General features: G+C 49.1%; 1 protein-coding gene and 1 pseudogene across 1 annotated transcript; both read left to right on the top strand.

Moving 5' to 3' along the window:
• Positions 1 to 2,356: 2,356 nt before the first annotated feature.
• Positions 2,357 to 12,430, top strand: LOC123067543 (subtilisin-like protease SBT5.3; annotated as a pseudogene).
• A 6,230-nt stretch (positions 12,431 to 18,660) lies between these two features.
• On the top strand, positions 18,661 to 21,403 carry LOC123070440 (subtilisin-like protease SBT5.3). The gene is made up of 3 exons (XM_044493666.1): positions 18,661 to 20,114; positions 20,183 to 20,396; positions 20,497 to 21,403. The coding sequence occupies exons 1-3, from the start codon at positions 20,010 to 20,012 to the stop codon at positions 21,090 to 21,092; spliced, it is 915 nt and encodes a 304-aa protein (XP_044349601.1). The 5' UTR covers positions 18,661 to 20,009; the 3' UTR covers positions 21,093 to 21,403.
• Positions 21,404 to 24,360: the final 2,957 nt, after the last annotated feature.

Here is a 24,360-nt window from a genome sequence, read left to right as displayed (position 1 = left end):
ATTAACCCATAGGACAAAACGGATCTACTCAAACATCATAAGATAGCCATACATCATTGGGGAATAATATATAGTGTTGAGCACCATGTTTAAGTAGAGATTACAGTGGGTAAGAGGGAGGTTACACCGCTGCATAGAGGTAGGAAGAGTTGGTGATGAAGGCGGTGAAGTTGTTGGTGAAGATCGCGGTGATGATGATGGCCCCTGGCAGCGCTCCGGCGCCACCGGAAGCAAGGGGGAGAGGGCCCCCTTCTTCTTCTCCTTCCTTGACCTTCTCCCTAGATTGGAGAAGGGTTTCCCGTCTGTTCCTTGGCTCCCATGGCGTGGGAGGGGCGAGAGCCCCTCCGAGATTGGATCTATCTCTCTGTTTCTGCGTTCTCTGTTTCTTCCCCTTCACCGTTTCCTTTATATCTGGAGATCCGTAATTCCGATTGGGGTGAATCTTTCGCCCAGATCTTTCTCATAAAATTAGCTTTCTTGCGCCAAAAGAAGAGTGTCAACCGCCTTACGGGTGGCCCACGAGATCCCAGGCCGTGCCCGGGGGGAGGGGGGCGCCCCTGTCTCGTGGCCACCCCGGACACCGCTTCGCGTTGATTTTACTTCCCAAAAATCATAAATATTCCAGAAAAAATCTCCGTCCGTTTTTATCCCATTTAGACTCAGTTTGATATTGGGTTTCTTCGAAAAAAAACATGCAACAGACAGGAACTGGCACTAGGCACTGGATCAATATGTTAGTCCTAAAAAATAGTATAAAAAGTTGCCAAAAGTATATGGAAGTTGAAGAATATTGGCATGGAACAATCAAAAATTATAGATACGACGGAGACGTATCACCGACCAGGGCCAGCCCCACCTCTCGCCTAGGTGGTCTCAACCTGCCCTGTCGCTCCACCACAAAGATCCACACAGAGGACCGTCGGGACAAAGGTCCTTTCAGCCCCCAATCCGTGAATCACTCGTGGGCACTCAACGAGCCGACCCGACTTTAGTCACCATCTGTATAACATGTATACATGTATAGTATATACCCGTGATCACCTCTCGAGTGATCACGGCCCAATAGTATAGCAAGGCAGACTGACAAGAATGTAGGGCCAATGATGATAAACTAGCATCCTATACTAAGCATCTAGGATTGCGGGTAAGGTATCAATGACTGTATCAACAATGACAGGCTATGCAACAGAATAGGAGTAACCGAACAGTAACGTGCTACACTACTCTAATGCAAGCAGTAGATAGAAGAATAGGTGATATTTGATGATGCATGACATGACAATGAGCGGTGCTAGGTGTGCCCTAATGCGGTAGTAGGTGATAACGACGAAAGGGGGAAACATCCGGGAAAGTATCCCCGGTGTTTCGCGTTTTCGGACAGATGAACCGGAGGTGAAATGTTGTAGGTTCACTATGCTAGGGACGCGTGGCGGACGAATGGGCTGCGTATCTGGATGCGTCTCGTCATTCTGAGCAATTTCATGTACAAAGTTTTTTCATCCGAGCTACGGATTATTTTATATTAATTTCTAAAGTTTTAAATCATTTTCTAAATTATTATTACTAAACTAATTCGAAATTCATTTTATGACATCAGCATGATGTCAGGGTGATGTCAGCAGTCAACCAGACAGTTGACTTAGTCAAACTAATGTGTGGGTCCCATTGTCATAGTCACAGTTTAGTTAAACAGAATTAATTAGTTTAAGTAGGTGATTAGATTAATTAAGTGTAATTAATTTAAATAAACTAGATTAATTAAGTTAATTAGTTCCCTACCCCGCAAAAAAAATTAGTTCCCTAATTAATTAATTAATTAATTAATTAATTTTTAGGGGCTGGGCCCCATGTGTCATTGGCACTGGGCCAAAGCGGGTTAACGGGCACAAGTGTAGTGGCGTGGGTGCCCGACGGGGTTCGACCCGAGCGGTGCCGCGGGGCACCTGCGAGCGATGGGCAGGTTTAGCGGCAACGGTGGTGGGCTCATCAGATCGTCAGCGCGGGCGGCAGAGGCCAGCGGAGGCGGGCGATGAGCGAGGTGGCTGCGGCGGAGGAGCCGGCGGCAGCCGCAAGGCAAAGGGGCGAGGGCGCATGTGGTCTGCCCGGTGACAACGACGCCAGGCGGGGTCGAGAGTAGAGAGAGGTAGCGGGGGCCATCGTGGTCGCAGGGGAGCACCGGTGCGCGACGGCGTGCACGGCGATGACGACACGGGGAAAGGGGAGTGCGAGGAGAGGGAGGTACTCACGGCGGGGCCGTAGGGGACTAGCAGCGGGCTCGAGGAGGAGTCGGGGAGGTCCTTCGAGGCAGCACCGGCGACGGGGACGGGGAGCGCCGGCGACGGAAAGGACGGCGGCGATGGCGTCCGTCGATGGGTCACGGGGGACGAGCGGTGTGGCCGATCCCGCGAGGAAGAGGCGCAGGAGGTCCGACAACGGCAACGGGCACCGGGGCGCCGACGAGGTGCGGCGGGGTGGCGCGCGACATCAGCGGGGTTGGGGGCGCGGTTGCCTCGATCCCGATCCAGACAGGTGAGGAAGGAGAGGAGCGAGGCATGGGGGGAAAGTGGGGTGGACCGATCTAGGTCACGGGGGAGTGGGAGGTTATGGGGGCGAGTGGGTGGCTGGTTGGGCCTTTGCCCAGTTTGGCCGGCTACTGGGCCATCTGGCCCAGTGAGGGGGGAGGGTTCCTTTTCCTCTCCTCGGTTTCTTTTACTTTTTATTTCTTTTTCTAATTTTGTTTTTCTTTTAGTTTCCTTTTATTTTAGCTTTAGTAAAACACCAAAGTGGCACCTAATTTGATGTTACCAAATATGCCACTGCCACATTAACTAGCTACCTAATCTAAAATAGTTTTGTAATTATTTGTTATTTAAAAGTATTTAATTAATAGTTTTCGCTACTATTTTATTTATCTTATAGCATTTAAACGTTGTATAATAGTATGGGTTCCTCACCATAATCACCTATGCATTATCTGGCACAAACCGAACATTTTAGTTTTAATATTTGAAAGCTTTTGATGTTTGCCTCTATTCTGAATTTGAATTTGAATCAGTTTTGAACTAACGCGAGATTAGCAACAGTAATCGAGGTGACGTGGCATCATTAGCAGAGGTTTTATGTAGATTAATTATCCAGGCGTCATAGGAGGAGCGCCTCGCACACGATGATAAATACCGAGATGTGGAGGAAGGAGTTTGGGGCTAGATCATGAAAATCTAGCCTGTAATAGAGAGGCCGCGGACAAAAGGGTGAAGTGGAAACCCTAGTTCGCGGAGGAAGTGGGAGATAAATACCACCCTTTCGTCGGGCTCTGGAGTGGGGATGACCTGCTTCTTGGCCGGGATCCGGTGCGCAATGTCCGCACCCAGGTACCCCGCCTCTCGGAGCTCCTTGATGTCCTTCGCCGTCATGGAGGAGGCCACCCACTTGCCTTGAGAGCCGGATCCGGACATGGCTGGACAGTTTGGTGGCAGTGGGGAAGATCGAAGATTGGGCGCTGGAGCTCGGAGATGGGAAGACTGAGAAGGAAGAAGGCGTGGGGTGGAAAAGATGGATCTCTATCCGCCTATGTAGGCCGTGAATGCCAAGAGCCCGCCCCCTAGCCTAAAAACCTCGCATGTTCCCAATGTGGGTATGCGCCGCGGTCGGTTGGATTACCCAAATACCATTGATGTGCAATCTCGTATTAAGTGGGCACGATCTTTGTTTTGACAGGACGTGCCAACGAGGCGTGGCCTCGAAACACGGAGCACGGGGTGTGAAAACGGTTTAAAAGCCGAAGGGTCAAGTTTGATGCTTCGTCAAAAAAGTTGTCAGTAAAGGACACCGCTCTTATTTTTTATATCATGCCTTCGCGGCTAAGGGTTGTGTTTATTATGAGAAGCCGGATACAATTCTTTTACAGAGAAAAAACAATGTGTATTTTTTAAGGAACCCGCCTTGCAATGCCGAAGACAATCTGAACACCGAATATATCATCATTGAAGACTGGTTCAGGGGCTACTGTGGGAGTCCTGGACTAGGGATCCTCGGGCGTCCGGTCTATTAATGCGTGCCGGACTGATGGGCCGTCAAGATACAAGACAGAAGATTACCTCTCGTGTCCAGTAGGGACTCCCGCATGCGTGGATGGCAAGTATAGGTGTCAGGATATTTGATTCCTTTCTGTAAAACCGACTTCGTACAACCCTAAGCCCCCCCCCCCCCGATGTCTATATAAACCGGAGGGTAGATCAGAGACAGGATCATCACAACATTGCTAGGCTAACTAATCTAGGGTTAGCCGAATCGATCTCGAGGTAGATCAACTCTTGTAACCCCAAATACCCTCGAATATAATCAAGCAGGAGTAGGGTTTTACCTCAATAAAGAGGGCCCGAACCTGGGTAAACACCGTGTCCTTTGATTCATAGTTACCATTGGTCCTCAAACGTATAGCTTGGACCCCCCCCTACCCGAGATCTACCGGTTTTGACACCGACAGCGATCCTTGTCAATCTATTGGTGGCTACTTTCGTATGTTTTGACTCACATTCAAAAGACATATTGGCCTAAGTTGCTCTATGTGAACTACTTCTTCTTTCTTTGGCAACAACATTATCGTACCAAATTTAAGATGGAAGAGTTGTAGATGGCCACTAAAAAAGTCATGAAACATAGGCATAAGGTCATCCCTCACAATATGCCAACATTTCTTATAGAATTTCGCCGGAAACCCATCTGGTCCCAGTGCTTCATTCGGCTTCATCTGAGAAATCGCGTCGATAACCTCTTTCTTAGTAAAAGGTGCAGACAAAATCTCATTTTCATCTGAGCGAAGCTGAGGGATGTCCCCGACTACAAGCTCATCTAGGACACCGCATTGTCTATCGGAGGCCCAAAGAGTTGTTTGTAATAATTGGAAATGTATAACTTGAGATTCTCATGTCCCACCACCGTTCCTTCATCTTGCTCGAGCTGTATAATTTTCTTTTTCCTATGTTTGCCATTTGCAATCATATGAAAAAATTTGAGTATTATCATCCCCTTGGACAACTTTAAGAATCTTAGCACGCAAGGCTCATTCATTTCTTCTTCTCTAAGAAGAGCGCACAGTTTCAGCTCGGCTTCGGACTTTGCGGCCTACTTTGTCACATCAAGGTGATGGTCTCCTCAATTGCACGGATGGTCTAAATTGAACTGCGACGGTTCTTTCTCTCCGGATGATAGAGCTGGGTCGGGCATGGTATTGCGCGATGAAAGTGGTGCGATCATTTTCTCTTCGTGCATGCAACTTTTCTCTTGTCGCGACGCACTAGAAGCGGAACTTGGTGTGTGTATGAAAGGACTCTCTTTAGCCTTGTCACGCACTGATTTGCCGGTTGCAATTGAAATGGATTCCTCAGTAGCAGTAAAGATGATTCAAGCCTGCGGCGTTGATAGATCGATGTATTCTTCCTCGGTGAAGGAGATAAAGTATCTTTTGAGTCTTCGTAGAACTAGTACTCCCTTCGTTCCTTGATATAAGGTGTATAGTTTTTTGAGAAAAATTCCAAAATATATGGTGTATCGCGTTGCACCACTCGTTTGGATAATTTTTGGGGGGATTTGATTACATTTCCTTATATCAGGCAAGCTCCTCTATTTTCTCATGTCAATTAGTTAGGTGGACTTTTGCCCAAAACTTGTGAAATTTCCCCTCTAGTTCTTTAATTTCCGTGCCAAAAACTATACACCCTATATTTAGAAACAGAGGGAGTATTACTCATATTAGTCGGTCTCCGAATAAAGTTAGTAATACTTTGGCGAACTTTGCTCGTTTAGAAGGCAGGACTATGACCTGGTTTAGAAGGTGGGCCACCTGAAGCTATTGAGCTGAACAATATTGATTGTAATTTTCTGTGATGTGAGTAATACAAGTTTTACCCGAAAAAAAACAATGTTTCGCTCTGCATGGTGAAGGCTGTAATGAACAATTGTAACAATTCTTTTATTTAATTAATATATGAGGTGATGTTTTCCAAAAAAATATATATGCAGAAACAGTGCAGAAAGTGCGTCGTGCTCATTGCATGAACCCTGACCAGCTTGCACGTTACCCGCATGTGGAGCTCCTTTTTGCTATGCAGTGGCTTAAGATACCGGGTTGTCTAACGTGGCGTCGTGCTTCTCACGGAGAAGAAAAATACTTATATAACACCGAGCAAGTTTGACTTTGGCGCTATTAATTCAATGGCGCCCGGCCCCGGTGGTGGCTGCAGCATGCAGCCCCTGCGCCAAACCCGAGCGGCGTAGCGAATCGGTGAAATGGGGAGAGGAGGCCGCGTTTTGCTGCTAGCCTTCGTGGTCTTCCTCACGTCGCACTTGACGACGCCGGCATCCGCTGCCACGAAGGCAAATCTCTCTCTCTCTCTCTCTCTCTCTCTCTCTCTCTCTCTCTCTCTCTCTCTCTCTCTCTCTCTCTCTCTCAACAGTTTATACTTGTTTCTGTTTATCTCTAATTGATACTCCTCCTCCTGTGCATGCAGTCCTGTTTGCTTGTCTTAAGTGACCTGACGTCTTGGCCTGCTCTGATCGCTGGAGTCACCAACCAGTAAGCACAACATATAGCACGTTAACTGTCCACGTCCATCATACATTAGTTCGTGCAGAAGAAGACGCCCAGCCTTTTGTTCTTGATCCCCAAAACGTGCAGGTACGAACTATTGTACCTCTTCAAGGAAATTAGCGCCATCGGGTTGCAGATCGACGACAGCTTGTTCCCAGCCCTCAAACGTAAGTGCCGCGCACATGATCATGATCCAAGGATTTCTGTGTTACCTAGCACTAACCACGTCACACGCTGCACTGGCCAATTAATCTTTGGGTTCAGAGCTCCCCGGGGTTCTGGCTGTGATCCCGGACAGGCTTCACAAGGTCCAAACGACGCATTCCTGGGAGTTCCTCGGGCTGGAGAGCGGCGGCGAGCCGAAGGAGTGGAATTACGACGCCAAGTTCGGCGAGGGGGTCGTCATTGGAAATGTCGACACTGGTAATCTCGCAGTTCAATTACATCGTTTCTTCACATCAATCTAGCCCTTACATTCTCCCCAGGAATCGCAGTATATACTCGTGCAGTAGTACCACTACCAACTCGATATCTTTTGATTGATCGCCGGAATCTTCTCTTGACCTAATAATCAATTAATTGCTTTCATATCAATATGTGGATTGGTCGTAGCGCGTATTCGGTGCCATGCATCATGCGTGACACCTGTCTTATACACGCATGCACTGTCGACAGCCTAAAATCGAAGCACTGCACATGTGAGCTTTGACCTGGATCCTAATAGTGAGCACTTACGTGGTTAATTAATAGTGGTCTTGACATGCATGAAATACTACGTAATATTCCCTCCCTTCCTAAATATTTGTCTTTTTAGAGATTTCAAACAGACTACCACATACGGATGTATATAGACGTATTTTAGAGTGTAGATTCACGCATTTTGCTTTGTATGTAGTCACTTGTTGGAATCTCTAGAAAGACAAATATTTAGAAACGAAGAGAGTAATTTGTTGTCCCCGCGCGATATATTCCATCCTGAACCAGACAGAATCAAATCCCGGTAACGTGCCGGAGTGTGAAGTCAACTGAAACCTGACAGATGATAGCGTCAAAGGCCCCACGATCTTACTCGAAATCTGTTACTCTCTCTGTTTCCAATTTCAAAATATAGTTCTTCCTCTATTCCTGTGCTTCAACTTTGACCATAAATTTAACCAACAAAACCGACTGCTACAGGAGCAAAAGTTATACCAGTGAATTCGTATCCAAAAGAAGTTTTCAGTTATATAATTGTTTCTCCTGCCGCAGTCGGTCTCATTGGCTAAATTTATGGTCAAAGTTCGACCTCGAAAAATGCGGGCGCACTATATTTTAGAATGGAGGGAGTACTCACTCCAATCCTTTTTTTTGTGGGGTACACTCCGATCCATATTAATTGACGCACGCTTAGGCTGGTCATAGTGGGGAGTAACTTAGACTAGTAACATGCATATGTTATTAGTCTATGTTACTACCTTCATAGTGGGTAGTAACATATGGATGGTAACATGCAAGCCTTCATTAATTGAGATATAGACTCATTTTGCTTCCGGGTGTGTTATGTTACAGTAACATATTATGTTACCACAAGCATCTCTTTCTTCATTAACTCCATGCCACGTAAGCAATTGTTTCTTTGGATGTGTTATGTTACTATCTAAGTTACTCCCACTATGGCTAGCCTTAGTGCAAAGTTGTACTAAGTGTGCGTCAATTAATATTGATTGGAGGGAGTAGCCTCTTCCTTTAGAGGTAACAATCAATTAGGTTGACATTGTTTTTGTACACTGCACACTTAAAAAATATGGAAATGGTGAATAAGTAGGTATGTGTAAGAAAATTCGTTTTTTTAGGACGGCTGTAACTCTGTTGGTACGGAAAATAATTCAGCAATTGATAGCCGTTCCATCAAGAGGTTATCATCCTTGATGCTTAGATCAGACGGTTATTAGCTTTAACTTAATTAATAGTTATTTCCTCCGTTCGCAAATATACCATGTTCTATTTTCTAAACTGAATCTATCTAGAGACACTTTAGTGTGTTTGTTCACCCATTTTAGTGCGTTATGTAGTTTATATTGAAATATACAAAACATCTTATATTTGTGAACAAAGGGAATATTTCTTAGCTAGTTTTGTTTCTGAAAGTTCACTAGTTAGTTCACAAACATTTGTGTATTGCACTATCGAGTAATCTTTCAGATTCATTGCACAACACAAGATTGTTTGATATGGTTTAAAGATATCCAACGTCCCAAGAGATATAAAAAATCTTCAAAAGGATGATAGACCCCCGGCATCTACATCGATTGATGCACACAACCATCCATTATTGCAAACTTCCAAGTGTCACATTTTCAGTCGTCCAGAAAAACATTCTCTGTAATAGTAGTGCGACCTTAGCAAGCTAGGATGGCCAATCCACTGTCATTCGACTTGGAAACATGGAACGACAATTGTGTTCCCTATATACCTCCCACTCCGATCCACGCCTCCTCATACATTTGCATGAAGCCCTAACATCTTGTTGTTGTTGTTGTTGTTCCAATCTCATTGTCTATGTCCTTCTCCACCAATAAACTATGCGCGACATCCTTGTCCACCCAGTGGTGGCGGGAATGCCATCGTTCTCGCATTTTCTGTACCCCGCCCCGGTTTTCACATCAACCTTGATGATGTCATGGAGTGAGTCATTAGGGCCATCGATTGGTTGTGGAGGCACAATGCAAAATGGCCATCATTGTTGCTTGTAATCCGTAGTAGACTAGCCGAGGTCGATGTGAAACTCAATGTCATATTTTGGCACAGTTGGTGCCAAGGATACTTGTTAGCCCAATGGAACATATAGTGGGGGTAAGGGCACGAGGTGTCATAATCGAAATAACTGAAAGTCTCCATAGAGAGGGAAAGACGAAAGATCTCAAAGCTACGCTTTCAACCCAGTCCCCATGTTGAAATGGCTGACACTTGGCATCAATGGTGGCTGCAAGGGTGCCGATTATGAGGGTAGGAAGCTCAGGAGGACTTGGTAGTGTTGGATGGTTGATAGGATGAAGATGGATAGAAGAAAAGGAGCATGAACCCTCAACGTTATCCAACCACTTTGTTGTGTCAAAAAAGTTGTTAGATAAAGAAAGTTCCCATTTCTTCCTAAACGAATGTTTGTTCCTTTTGAAAAAGACGTAATAATTACAATTTTTTTTTTTGTTTGCTGAAACAAGTTTCATCCCCTTGTATGTTGCACTCAGGAAATTTTTTGTCTGAGGAAAACATTATTTTTACTACACTGACAACATAATAACATTTCACTTGACACAAATTTATGACAGATCAAAACACATTCTGGTTGCCATGGAATCAGATTTGTAGAGATGGGGAGAAAAATTATCGAGTTGAAGAATAAAAATCAGTTTCACTGGAGACGAGTTTTTGTGTGATTTTAAGAAGCTTTAGTTGCGCTTGAAGCAAATTTAAATATCATAGAACCAAAATGTCGCCATATGAAAGCAATTTGCATTACTCATAAAATTGATGGATTATTTGCTTGATTAATTAGTTGAAATTTTTGTGATTTGCATGATTGTCTTAAGATATTGCATTTAGCCATTAATATATGTTTTATAAGGACGTAGAAAATGTTCCGGCCGCGTGAAAGTTAGGGCAACAAATGATTGTGAATAGGTGAGCCGTAACTTTTGTCAAGTATACTTACCAAAAGATCTCATCCTTCTTTATTCTAGAACCAGCTCCTGATGCAACATTGCCGTTAAGCCACGGCACCCTAAAACAAACAGTCGTAAGATTACATTGAGAATCACCCAGATCCTCCCTTAATGAAAAGACACGCCCTTATTGAAAAGATGTCCTTCGTTAAAAGATATGTTCTTGAAGACTTCTTTTCATGGAAGGCGTATTGTAAAAGAATAAAAAGAAGAACCATAATTAATGTAGTATTATATTAGCACGTTACAAAATTTATGACTTTTCAAAAAAATAAAAATTGCGATATCAACGATACTTATTTTGGGCAGAGGGGGTAGAATTCAACATTTCATTTTGTTTTTGCTTTTAGACTATATTTAAACTTTGGTACTCTATTCATTAGAAAGTACAAGTTTTATATCTAAATGTTTAAAATAACTCCCTAAAATATATACTCCCTCCGTTCATTTTTTGTAAGTCGTTTCAGACAGCTCAAAATAAGTTGTTTTACACATTATCTGAAATGTCTTCAAGGTCTTATAAAAGTGAACAGAAGGAGTAGTATAATAATACTCACAACAAAGTGTGGGTTTTGCGCTAGTTTTATTTTATTTTGCATTTTACACGCGCGAAGGTGTATCGCCGACATCCGAAAGCTTCCGGAACGACGGCTTTTTCGCGCCGTCGGGGTGGTGCGGCAAATGCGATTCCGGCAAAGACTCCACCTTCCGCTGCAACAAGTAAGGCAACATTCCACTGACTTTTACGTCGAGTACAGTGCAACCAAGCAACATTTCACTGAGACATGCACGCCGTGCAATGGTGCATGTAGAAAGTTGATCGGCGCGAGGTTTTTCAACGCCGGCATCCAGGTGCCGAACTTCCTGGACCCGGAGCCGGAGGAAGGCAAGCAGCTGAACCAGACTGATCTGAACTCGCCGCGGGACTACGACGGGCACGGCTCGCACACTCTGTCCACCGCGGGCGGCGGTTTCGTCAAGGGCGCCAGCGCCTTCGGCCGCGGGAAGGGCATGGCCAAGGGCGGCTCGCCGCGGGCGCGCGTGGCCTCGTACAAGGCATGCTACACGGCGGGGTGCTCCAGCCTGGACATCCTCGCGGCCATATTGGCGGCGGTCGAGGACGGCGTGCACGTGCTCTCGCTCTCGGTGGGCGCGCCGGCCGCGGACTACGCCGCTGACCTCATGGCGATCGGCACGTTATACGCCGTCCAAAGGGGGTCGCCGTCGTGGCCTCCGCCGGCAACTCGGGCCCGCAGCCAGGCTCCGTGAGCAATCTGGCGCCCTGGATCCTCACGGTCGGTGCAAGCACCATGGACAGAGACTTCGCAGCTGATGCCGTCTTCGGCAACAGCACCGTCAAGGTCTGGTCGTCCATCGGACCTTGCATGCATGTACATCATGCAGCCTTGCTCAATTACTCAACCACCGCTGGCACTGTATTTGCAGCTCATGTAATTTATGTTGATAGATTGCTCATGCCGTACCGTTCTGGATGCATGCAACTGATTTGCAGGGACGAAGTCTATCAGCTAGCACTCTGCCTGCCGGCCAGCCATATCCGATGATAAGCGGGCAGAACGCCTTCGCCGCCGACCAATTCATCGACAACTCGTAAGAACAGGATCTTGTTTGGATCGATTGTCTCAGTGTGCTGACTGATGAGATCCCTTTGCTTGCAGGACGTTGTGCCTTCCCAGTTCGCTAGACCCTGCCAAGGTGAGAGGCAAGATAGTTGTGTGTACCAGGGGAGTGAACGGCAGAGTCGAGAAGGGGCTGGTGGTGAAGCAGGCCGGTGGCATCGGGATGGTCCTTTGCAACGATGCCAGTGGCGCCGTTGACATCATCGCCGATCCGCATCTCATTCCAGCGGCTCACTGCTCCTACTCACAGTGCGGGGATCTCTTCAAGTACCTACAGTCCACCCAGTAAGCAGCACACCAAAAAAAATTCCATTACTTGTAGTACATCCTGTATGCATTTCATTAACCCAATATTAATTGATGGGAGTACCTAGAACTCATCTAGATGAGATATAGTTTGGTCTCATTCACTTTGAAAACAAGAATAGGTACAACCCACGTCAGCACACACGCATCTTATAGCTGTGAAAATTGTAGTATGACTAATGTTTGTTGTTGTATTGATCTGACCCTTGTGTAGGGTAATATAAAAGTACAAGAGGGGTAGAGACTTAAAGTACAAGACAAGTTACATGTGGTTTAAACTAATTCAATCTCTATCTCTTTATCTCTAACTTAAACCCAATTATATTTCTAACATTCCCCCTCAGTCGCAGCGGGAGTGAAGCGGACGAGTACGACTAAATTTGAAGTCTTGTTTCCGTCGTCTTCTTCGCTGCGCCATCATCACTACGTCTCTGATGGGTCGACACCTAGGGCGGTGACTGCGTCCCCTTCTGGTGCCCTCATGCCTTCCCCTCTATTCCCTCCCGCAGTCACAGCGGGAGTGGCGTGGACGCTAGTGACGACACGGACGCTGTTGACTGGAGTTGTTGCCGATGAGTTGCTGTAGACGTAACCGTGTGGTCGATGTCGAGGTAGCCGGTCAGGGTGATGTAGCCGTGGTCGATGATGTGGTCGTCGTGGATGATGAAACCGCACAAAGCCGGAGGCACAAAAAAAATGCGCTATGACGGGGCTGCAGACGTGGACGATACACCTTGCGGATGTCAGAGGGTGTCGTCGGTGATGAGTCCGCCGGTTTTGCCAAGACTGGAGGAAGCCCATCGAGCACACATCGGTTTTGCCAAAACCGTGTGGTCATGTAGGGTCGTCACTGTAGTGACGCCGTGTCGATGCAGTCGTGTTGTCGTGGATGACGCGGTTGATGCCGTCGTCGTGACGCGATCATTGCCGTCGTCATGGTCGCCTCTTGCAGAAAAAATTTGTCAGAGGACGCTAGTTGTCCATCTTGTGGACGAGGCGGTGGCGGTGTGTCGACGATGATGTTGGTGAAGACCATGTTGATGAAGACCTTAGCGGTGAAGTGTCGGCGATGCAGCGTGTAAGACAATAAGTTTTGGGGAACCAGCACAACCCTCTAGGGGTGGCTTATCTCATTATATATAATGGTTGTGTTACAATATGTACCATATACGTACATAGGTACAGAAGCTATACATAGTCTAACACCCTCCCTCAATCTTAGCCACTTTCTAAAGAACTGAGAAGGGTAAGATTGCGCCTACAAGCCTCAAACTGTGGCAGCGGTAAAGGCTTAGTGAAGATGTCTGCAAGTTGATCCTTAGATGAGATAAACTTGATCTGGAGTTGCTTCTGTGATACACGTTCCCGTACAAAGTGATAGTCAACTTCAATGTGTTTCATTCGGGCATGAAATACTGGATTTGCAGAAAGGTATGTAGCACCGATGTTATCACACCAAAGAATAGGAGGCTGTGGTTGAGACAAACCCAACTCCTGAAGCAAAGACTGCACCCAAATAATCTCTGCAGTAGCATTAGCCACAGCCTTGTACTCAGCTTCAGTACTGCTACATGACACAGTAGCCTGTTTCCGAGCACTCCAGGCGATCAAATTAGAGCCAAAGAATACTGCATAACCCCCCGTGGATCGCCTGTCATCTGGGCTACCAGCCCAATCTGCATTAGAGAAGGCCGAAAGGACCCGAGAGGAAGTCGGCCGAATATGCATACCAAATGTCAGGGTGAACTGAACATAACGAAGAATGCGTTTAACAGCAGCCCAATGAGTATCCCTGGGAGCCTGAAGATACTGACAAACCCTGTTAACAGCATAAAAGATATCTGGTCTCGTGATCGTCAAGTACTGAAGTCCACCAACAATGCTCCTGTACTCTGTGGCATCCGCAGGAGACAAAATCTCACCATCAACAGTTGTTATCTTGTCGGTAGACGACATGGGTGTGGTGGTCGGTTTGCACTTCAGCATGCCAGCTCCCTGTAACAACTCCAAGGAGTACTTCTTCTGCGTAAGGACAAGACCAGTAGCACGAGAAGTGACCTCAACTCCAAGAAAGTAGTGAAGCTTCCCAAGATCTTTGACCGCAAAATCAGCACCAAGAGAGCAGACAAGAGCATCAGCAGCATACTGAGAAGAGCTGACAAGGATAATATCATCGACATATACCAAAAGATACATAGTGACTTCTGGCTTCTGTAGAAGAAATAACGAAGTGTCAGCAGTAGACGGCACAAACCCATGAGCACGAAGGGCAGAGGCAAGGCGGGCATGCCAGGCACGAGGAGCTTGCTTCAAACCATATAGTGCTTTGGAAAGACGACAGATATAGTCAGGACGATCAGGATCAGAGAAACCAGGCGGCTGTTTCATATAAACCTCTTCCTCCAAAAATCCATGTAGAAAAGCATTCTGCACATCAAGTTGACGAAGTGACCAACCACGAGAAACAGCAATGGAGAGAAGAAGCCGAATAGTGGTAGGCTTGACGACAGGACTGAAGGTGTCCTCATAGTCAAGACCATGACGCTGCTGAAAACCGCGAGCAACAAGTCGCGCTTTGTAACGCTCAATAGATCCATCCGAATGCTTCTTCACTTTGAATACCCATTTTGAGTCAATAACATTTACCCGTGGTGGTGGAGGAACGAGAGTCCATGTCTTGTTACGAAGAAGAGCATGAAACTCCTGCTCCATAGCCTCTCGCCAATGTGGAATGCGCAGGGCAGCCTGATATGAGCGAGGCTCAGAAGATGGATCCGCAACAGCAGCAGCCAAACAAGCAACCGTACCATCCTTACGTTCCTTAGGTTTGAAAATGCCACTGCGACTGCGTGTATGTGGTCGGGACACAGGAACCACCGAGGTCGACGGAGCAGCCTGCAACGGGCTGGAGGACGGCGACGTTGACGAGTCAGCCGGTGACGAGGAGCCAGTCACGGTAGCCTCGGACTCGGTTGGCGAAGAAGGCCGACCCACCGGCGAAACCGGCAGAGCAGACGAAGCAGCTGGCGACTCCGGCATCACAGACCGGGCCGATGGCGAGCTCGGCATAGTGGGCCGTGGCGCGGCCGGTGTCGCGGGCCGATCCGCTGATGAAGGCGACGTGAGGACCCGAGCCGCGGGCGAAGACGGCGTGACGGGCCGAGCCGCAGGCGAAGACGGCGTGATGGGCCGAGCCGCGGGCGACTCGGCGGCCGCTGGCGAAACGGACCGAGCAGTGGAGATGCTCGGCGCGACGGGCTCGTCGGGTGACCATGCATGGGCACGCGAATCGATGCCATGCAACATAGGGCGATCGACGTGCCCACCAGAAGACGACGATGATGATGGTGAATCCTCCAACAGCTCCAAACGAGCTCCACGTCCGGTTCCTGCACCATGGTTAGGTAACAGCAAAGGAGAGTATGCAACATCATCAAATTGGTCAGAAGCAACAGAGGATGAATGCAGGGATGGTGGTTCGACAGTGGACACAGGAAGGTTGGCAAAGGGAAAAACATGCTCATCAAACACGACGTCCCGAGATATATAGACACGATTAGTGGGAACATGAAGACATTTGTAACCTTTATGAAGAGAGCTATAGCCAAGAAAAACACACTTCTTAGAACGAAACTCAAGCTTGCGCTTGTTATATGGACGAAGATGCGGCCAGCAAGCACACCCAAATACCTTGAGAAAGGTATAATCAGGTTGTTCATTAAGGAGAACCTCAATGGGAGTCTTCATGTTTAAAACACGAGTAGGAGTACGGTTGATGAGAAATCATGCAGTGGTGAAAGCATCACTCCAAAACCGAAACGGAACAGATGCATGGGCCAAAAGAGTAAGACCAGCTTCAACAATATGACGATGCTTACGTTCGACTGAACCATTCTGCTGATGTGTATGTGGACATGCTAAACGATGAGCTATCCCAAGCGACTGAAAGAAAGGGTTGAGGTTGCGATACTCGCCCCCCCCCCCCCCCCAGTCTGACTGGACATGAACAATTTTGTGCTTGAGAAGACGTTCAACATGTTTTTGAAACCGAACAAAAATATCAAACACATCAGATTTGCGTTTAATAAGGTAAAGCCAGGTAAAGCGACTATAAGCATCAACGAAACTGATATAGTAATTATGACCACTGACAGAAGTCTGAGCAGGACCCCATACATCTGAAAACACAAGTTCTAAAGGATGTTTCACCTCACGACTGGACTCCGAAAAAGGAAGTTGATGACTCTTCCCCTGCTGACAAGCATCACACACTGCTACATCTTTATGACTAGACAAACTAGGAAGCTCATGACGACGCAAAATATGACGGACAATAGGTGTGGCCGGGTGACCAAGACGAGCATGCCACTGTGACGGAGAGACCCGAACTCCACTGAAAACACGAGCGACACCAGGATGCTCCAGACGGTAGAGGCCCTGGCACAACCGCCCACTAAGAAGAATGTCCCTCGTGCCCCGATCCTTAATAAAAAGATCAAAAGGGTGAAATTCATAAAGCACATTATTATCACGTGTAAGTTTAGGAACTGAAAGAAGATTACGGGTCACAGATGGAACTCGAAGAACATTGCGAAGCTGAAGACTCCTATTGGCATGTCTAGTGAGAAGAGATGCTTGACCAATATGAGAGATGTGCATACCTGCTCCATTGGCGGTGTGGATCTTGTCGGAGCCATGATAGGGTTCACGAGTGTGAAGCTTCCCCATCTCGCTGGTTAGATGCTCTGTCGCCCCAGAGTCCATGTACCAGTGTGGATCGATGGAGTAGGACTGAGTGTGTCCCTGTTGCTTCTGCGGCGCGGGACGATCAGCCATGGCGACCTGACAGGCATTGTTGCATGTATCTTTGCCGTCATTGCCAAGACCAAGGAAGCTTCGCTGGAAGCGCTTATGACACTTGGAGGCCCAGTGCCCATCGCGGCCACAAAGCTGACACACACGTGGACCGCCAGCCCCCGGTAAGGTCGCAGTAGGTGGGGGGGGGCGAGGCGGGCGACGGTGGCAGCCCCAAGGGAGACCGGGGTGATGAAGAAGAGCGGCCACCCTTGGTGGCGGCGTTGGCCGAGAGGGAGCCAGTGCCCCTGGTGCGGCGAGTCTCGACCCGTTGCTCAGTGAGAAGGAGCCGAGAGAAAACCTCGTGTGCCAGCATGGGTGTCGAGTTGCCCCGCTCGTTGATGATCTCGACTAAGGCATCATACTCCTCATCAAGACCATTGACAATAAACGAGTTGAACTCGGAGTCGGTGAGGGGCTGTCCAATGGAGGCCAATGTGTCGGCGAGGCCCTTGACCTTGTTGTAGAACTCAGTGACAGTGGAGTCAAGCTTCCGACACTCTCCAAGCTGACGACGGAGTGCAGAGACACGAGCCTGGGACTGCGCTGCAAAGGTGCGCTCAAGGATGGTCCAGGCCTCATGAGACGTCTTCGCGAAGACAACAAGGCCGGCAACTGCCGGCGAGAGCGACCCCTGGATGGAGGAGAGGTTCGCCTGGTCCTGCCCCGTCCAGACGCGATGGGCCGGATTGTAGACCGGACCGTGCACGCTGTCTACCAGCGCGGGTGGGCAGGGAAGCGATCCGTCGACGTAGCCTAGCAGGTAGTGACTCCCCAAGAGCGGGAGAACCTGCGCACGCCAGAAGATGTAGTTGTCGGCGGAGAGCTTGATGGTGATGAGATGACCGAAGTGAAACGGCGGCGGCGAAGACAATCCCATCGAGGAGGCTGCCTGGGGTGCAAACACCATGGAGGCAGCCGGAGGCACCGAAGCCGATGCGGGAGGAGGCGGGACCGCAGCCAGGGCGGGCGCCGCAAAGCTCGCGGCCGGTGCGGACGCCGCAAGGCCCGCGGCCGGGGCGGACGCCGCCAACCCCGCCAGCGGGGCAGTGTGATCCGCTTGCGGCAGGAGCGGCGGGACGACGCTTGCGGAGTCCGCAGCGGACGGCGGCGCCGCGGTGTGGACCACGAGGTCACGCCCAAGCGAGGGCGCCGGCGGCGTGGAGAAGACGGAGCTGATGCTCCTTGTCCCGATTGGAGCCGGAACAGAGACGGCATCGAGCGGGAGGTTGAGCAGAGCCGCAAGAGAGGCCGGGAGGAAGCCCGCAGCAGTGGAACCGGTGGTGGCGGCGCTCGACATGGTGGCGGCGCGATCGGTGGCGCGGCGGCGGCGGTGAAGGCGGCGGCGGCTGCGGCGGCGGTGCGGGTATTAGGGTTTAGAAGCGGAAGCGATCGTAACCTAGCGTGATACCATGTAAGACAATAAGTTTTAGGGAACCAGCACAACCCTCTAGGGGTGGCTTATCTCATTATATATAATGGTTGTGTTACAATATGTACCATATACGTACATAGGTACAGAAGCTATACATAGTCTAACACAACGACATGTCGACGATGATGTCGCTTGGAGGCGTCCCTCGTGACGACGGGGTGTCGATGTCGTGTCGTGCTAAAGAAGTCGATGAAGAATTGCACGCATTCCACACCGGCCTGACGTGTGGATGGTACATGTCGTGGTCGCTTCTTCGTAGATGTACTCGATGAAGATTTTTTTTTTCTCAGGTATGATGTAGTCATACAACTCGATGATGTGGCGCGGGTCGGTGCAGATCTCTTGGCGAATATAGCTTGGTGCAGCGGTTATGGACATGGCTCGAAGATTGTGGTGGGCGACGGTGCAGGTTTGCCGGCTCGATGCAGATGTAGTGTAGAACGATGTCGATGCAGGATTGCTAGGTGAGCCGTACGCTGAACCTTGACGTAATCTTGGGCTCTTCGCCACACGTACGTGTAGAACCCACCTTGGCCAGTACCTGCATACATGCATCTGAGATAACATGCGAGTTAAATCCCTCCCGTGATCAGAACACCCGGCTGAGAGGCATCAAGATTGGTTCAAGCTCTTGCGTGCGGCCGGTGAAGACGATCGCTCGTTGTAGTCCCGCGCACTGGAGATCGATGTAGATGGCGAGCTGAACTGCTTCGTGTGGATGCGTCGGAGGCCGGTCACTGGATGCGTACTGCGTTGGGAGGAGGTCTGATTGGATCCGACGCGGCCGGCTGCTGATCGCCCATGGGGTGGATGCAGATCGGGTCGATCGGAAGGCACACGCCCGCGGAGCTGACGCCCTGATTGCTGGCTCTGCATGTCGTCGTAGATGGCGCGCTGGACTGCTCGGAGTAGATTGGCGTCGCGAGGCCGGTCGTCGACGAGGTAGCCTCTGGATCACGCTAGTGCAGCCTGCCGCGCGTGCTCCACCACGAGCATCTTGCTGGATTTTTCTCGCCGGATTCAAAGGTCACTGGATTTATTTGCTGGCTAAAAGGAATTGATCGAAACTAGCTAAGGAATTGATCTATTGCTTGTGAACTCGAAAACTGGATCTAAAACTACATGACCGATCAAATATTTGATTGATCGGGTGCCGCGCCTCCGGGAGAGATTAATTTCCCCGGGGGCGGCGAGCTGCGGAAGTGGTGGAAGGTCCTAGGATCGGCGTTCGTTGGACAAACCGCTCTAATGTGAAAATTGTAGTATGACTAATGTTTGTTGTTGTATTGATCTGACCCTTGTGTAGGGTATATATAGAAGTACAAGAGGGGTAGAGACTTAGAGTACAAGACAAGTTACATGTGGTTTAAACTAATTCTATCTCTATCTCTTTATCTCTAACTTAAACCCAATTATATTTCTAACAATAGCATCACATCTAATGGCTATAAAAGGTGAATGAGATCAAATTATATTTCATCTAGATGAGTTCTAGCAAAACTAAGGACGAACTTGGCGTGAAGCCAGCGCCGGTGATGGCAGACTTCTCGTCCCGTGGGCCAAACACCATCACTCCTCAGATCCTCAAGGTTGGCACGTGAATAAATTCCCACGATCTCTGTGTCTCCGCCGTTTTGCTAATTTTCTCGGGTGGCAGCCTGACGTTACGGCGCCCGGCGTCGACGTGATCGCCGCGTACAGCGAGGAAGCTCCGGCAACCGACCTGCCTTTCGAGGACCGCCGTGTCCCCTACAACATGGTGTCCGGCACCTCCATGTCATGTCCCCACGTGGCGGGCGTGGCCGGCCTGATCAAGGCGAAGTACCCTGACTGGAGCCCCGCGATGATCAAGTCGGCGATCATGACCACCGGTGAGAGCACAGCAGGCCCCCGCAGCTACACTAATTTTGTTAGTCGGCTGCAATCCCATGGACTTATGACGTGCTTCTTCTCCGCGTTACGTTTGTGCAGCATTCACCGGAGCCAACGACGAGGGCCAAATCCGGGACGAGACCGGCGCGGCCACCACCCCGTTCAGCTACGGCTCCGGCCACGTGAACCCCGTCCAAGCCCTGGACCCCGGCCTGGTGTACGACACTACGCCGTACGACTACGCAAACTTCCTCTGCTCCATGAGGCCGACCCAGACGCAGAACCTGCTCCCCTTGTCGATCCCCTTGCTCCTCCCTCTGCTCGTCGGCGCCAATGCCAACCCGTTCCAGTGCAGCATTGGCGCCTACCGCCCCGAGAACCTCAACTACCCATCCATCTCCGCGGCTTGCCTCTCCGGCTCCGGCACCACCACGGTGAAGCGCAGGGTGAGGAACGTGGGCGCGGGGCCGTGGCTCCAGTACAAGGTTACCGTCGTGCAGCCGACTGCGGGGGTCAGGATCACGGTGCAGCCGAGCACGCTGAGCTTCGGTAAAATCAACGAGGAGGAGTTCACCGTGAAGCTGGAAGTTTACGACACTGCCCCGGCCGCCGGCTACGTGTTCGGCAGCATTGAGTGGTCGGACGGGAAGCACCGCGTCCGGAGCCCCGTCGTGGCCACCACCAAGTGCGGGTAAGGCAGGGTGATCAGCTGAGATTCCTTCAAGCTGGAATCGGCAATCAAAAACACCTGTGATGGCACGCTAAGGTTGACCATTTGTGTTCGGCTAAACAAAAGAACCGTTGTAATCTTGTCCCTCCATGTATTGCCACAGTGTTGCATCGAAACGTCAGAACTAATCTGTAAGGGTAACTTCAGGGCAGGAGCCCAATAATGCTACACGCACGGACGAATACGGACGTTTACGGGGCTGACTAGGAAACCATCCGACGTGTCGGCGCTGAGGAATGAAACAGTTAGAAAAATGGAGAACGTGCCGCTGTTTACGCTAGCAAAAAAACAGAACGCAACGGAACGGTAGTTCGGTTTGCCCTCGTTCCACATTACTGATCGCGCCGCCTCGGACGACCTCGACTTCTCCCGCCGCCTCGGAGGACCTCAGCGTGTCCCGCCGCCAAGAGCACGTTGACGCTTGCTCCGCCGATCTGTTCGAGCCGTGGGCGTGCCTGTTCGTTCGCGTCGGGAGTAAATTACATCTATAGTCCTCTAACTTGACACTAGGGTTCACTTTCATCACTGTATTCAGGAAGTGTCAGAATACGGTCACTGAAGTTGTGTAAATGTGTCACCCTACGATCACCGCTACCGTATCCATCGTATTTCACTGATGTGGTATATGTTGACCTGTCCTAACCGTTGACTTGCTTACGTGGCAAGCTCATCCTTCTCATCTCTCTTTGCATCCGTTGAATGAACCTGAGCGCTGCCTGCTGCGTATGCCGACCATCCATGGAGCCCGTGACAATATACCGCATGGCTGCTCGGCTCTCTTCTGTCAACAGCCTCTACTTCCCCATCGCCCTTATTCACATCGCATCGTCCCTATCAAGGCGGAAGACCGCCCTGCTGCTGCACCCGCACAGGCTTGCCTTCTTCGACATGCTCCGAGATGACTACGAGGTCGGCTCGCACCTCAGCCGCCTGCGCCGCCGCCTCCTGGAAAGCCGGTTGCCCTCACGTGTACCTCATCTGCTTGCCTAGTGCGCCATATAAAGCACTTCTCCGACCCTCACGGAGGCCAAGCCGTCGCCAGGGCCGTCACTGCAATCTACGTCCCCTCCAGCGTTGCCAACTCATTTGTGGTGTTCAGAATACAGAGCGATGCCGCCGTGCGGGGTGACCTCCATGCGTTTCCCCGACTCAATGGGAGGCATACGATGGTTAGGCTGTAGCCTCGCCGAATCCGTGTAGCTCGACACCGTTGCCCGGCGGCGGCAGAAAGAACAGACGGACATATGCGGAGGAGCATAGTAGGGTGGAAGGCTGTGTTGACGAAATCACAAACATGGTGCTGACCGGCCACGCACGCACCCGTGCACTTGCAAACATGGCGCCGGCAATCGGCCAACGACGCTGATGGACTTCAAGTTGGGTGTGGCGCGGGAGTTGGGGATTCAAGTTAGCATCGTTCATGGACCACAGGAGGCTTCGGGAGCTCTAGAACGCAGCGCTAGAGAGCTACAACAGCTGTTGGAGCTCGGCGTGTTGTTCAACGGTGAACGCAGATAAGACGTTCGACAGAATTTCAGAGAGGACTGGCAGTAGAGAGAGGTGTATTCTCCACGTCAGCGAAATTTAATGGATACGGTACTAGTGGCCGTAGAGTGACACGTCCTGGCAACCTCGGTGACCGTATTTTGACCTTTGCTGAATACAATGGCCAAAGTGAACCCTAGGATCAAGTTCAGGTATTATAGATGTAATCTTGTCCCTCCATGTATTGCCACAGTGTTGTATCGAAACGTCAGAACTAATCTGTAAGGGTAACTTCAGGGCAGGAGCCCAATAATGCTACACGCACGGACGAATACGGGCGTTTACGGGGCTGACTAGGAAACCATCCGACGTGTCGGCACTGAGGAATGAAACAGTTAGAAAAATGGAGAACGTGCCGCTGTTTACGCTAGCAAAAAAAAAACAGAACACAACGAAACGGTAGCTCGGTTTGCCCTCGTTCCAGATTACTGATCGCGCCGCCTCGGACGACCTCGACTTCTCCCGCCGCCTCGGAGGACCTCAGCGTGTCCCGCCGCCAAGAGCACGTTGACGCTTGCTCCGCCGATCTGTTCGAGCCGTGGGCGTGCCTGTTCGTTCGCGTCGGCATTAGCAGGTAAACCCAAGGCCATATATACTCTGTAGATCAAAGCCGTGTATTATGCCACAGGCAGAGTACGTGAGTTGTCCGTCTTGCTCAAAGCCATATACGAGTTATTTTCAGTAAACGTTGAAGTACTAGGTAAGGCTAATCAGACTTATGAGAGATGAAAGTTACAATTGGTTTGTACATAACTGTATCACGCCACATCAAAACGGCAAAATTCTTATGATTGTTTCTCAGTGCTTTTGTAAAGTTCAACATACAGTTTCGTAGTTCAGTTTTAACATGTCAATCTTCAGGTCAATTTGTTACTACCATTCAGTTTAGTTATATTGCCTTCGAACAAGAATGATTAAAATATTCATGGTCTATAGGAATGGATGATGGAACTTGTGGGGTCAAGAATCAAATGACATGTCTATATCAAGCAATGATGACAGCATTAAGAAACAAAGTAAAAATAATGTGGAAGTTGAACATCACCATGGTGGAGCTCAGCCGCATGCGTTACTTGGAGAACCAAAACTGGGAATGACCTTTGATAATGAGAATGACGTGCGAGAATACTACACCAAATATGCTAAAGCGAAAGGCTTTGGTGTGATGAGAAGAAGTTCAAATACTGATGCTAATGGACAATTGAAGTACCTTACACTTTCCTGCACCCGCAATGGTAAGACTCAGTCCAAATCAAGAAATATGTTGAAGCCAAATCCATCAGCCGGGTTAGGATGCAAAGCTAAAATTAATATTGCCCGTGGTCCTCATGGAAAGCTTTATCTTTCAACTATCATTTTGGATCATAATCATCCATTAAGTCCACAAAAATCTCGGTTATTCAGATGCAATAAAAGATTAGATTTTCATGTCAAGCGAAAGCTTGAGTTGAATGACCGGGCTGGAATTCGAGTAAACAAGAATTTCAATTCTTTTGTTGTGGCAGCAGATGGTCATGACAACCTAACATTTTTTTTGACCATGAAATGACAACCTAACATTTGGTGAGAAAGATTCTCGCAATTATCTAAAGAAAATAAGAAGGTTGAAACTTGGCAGTTGTGATGCTGAAGCGGTTCGTGACTATTTCATCAAAATGCAATCTGACAACCCAAACTTTTTAGTGTCA

This window comes from Triticum aestivum, chromosome 3B (genome assembly GCF_018294505.1).
Source record: "Triticum aestivum cultivar Chinese Spring chromosome 3B, IWGSC CS RefSeq v2.1, whole genome shotgun sequence".
Taxonomy (NCBI): Eukaryota; Viridiplantae; Streptophyta; class Magnoliopsida; order Poales; family Poaceae; genus Triticum; species Triticum aestivum.
Note: the sequence above shows the minus strand (reverse complement) of the source record. Positions and strands in the feature narration are given on the sequence as shown.

Bases quoted from the DNA above. Each gene is read 5' to 3' on its own strand.
- LOC123070440 (XM_044493666.1), top strand. From the start codon at position 20,010: ATGAGTTCTAGCAAAACTAAGGACGAACTTGGCGTGAAGCCAGCGCCG. The intron at 20,115-20,182 runs GTTGGCACGTGA...CTCGGGTGGCAG, and splicing joins TCACTCCTCAGATCCTCAAG to CCTGACGTTACGGCGCCCGG. The intron at 20,397-20,496 runs GTGAGAGCACAG...ACGTTTGTGCAG, and splicing joins GTCGGCGATCATGACCACCG to CATTCACCGGAGCCAACGAC.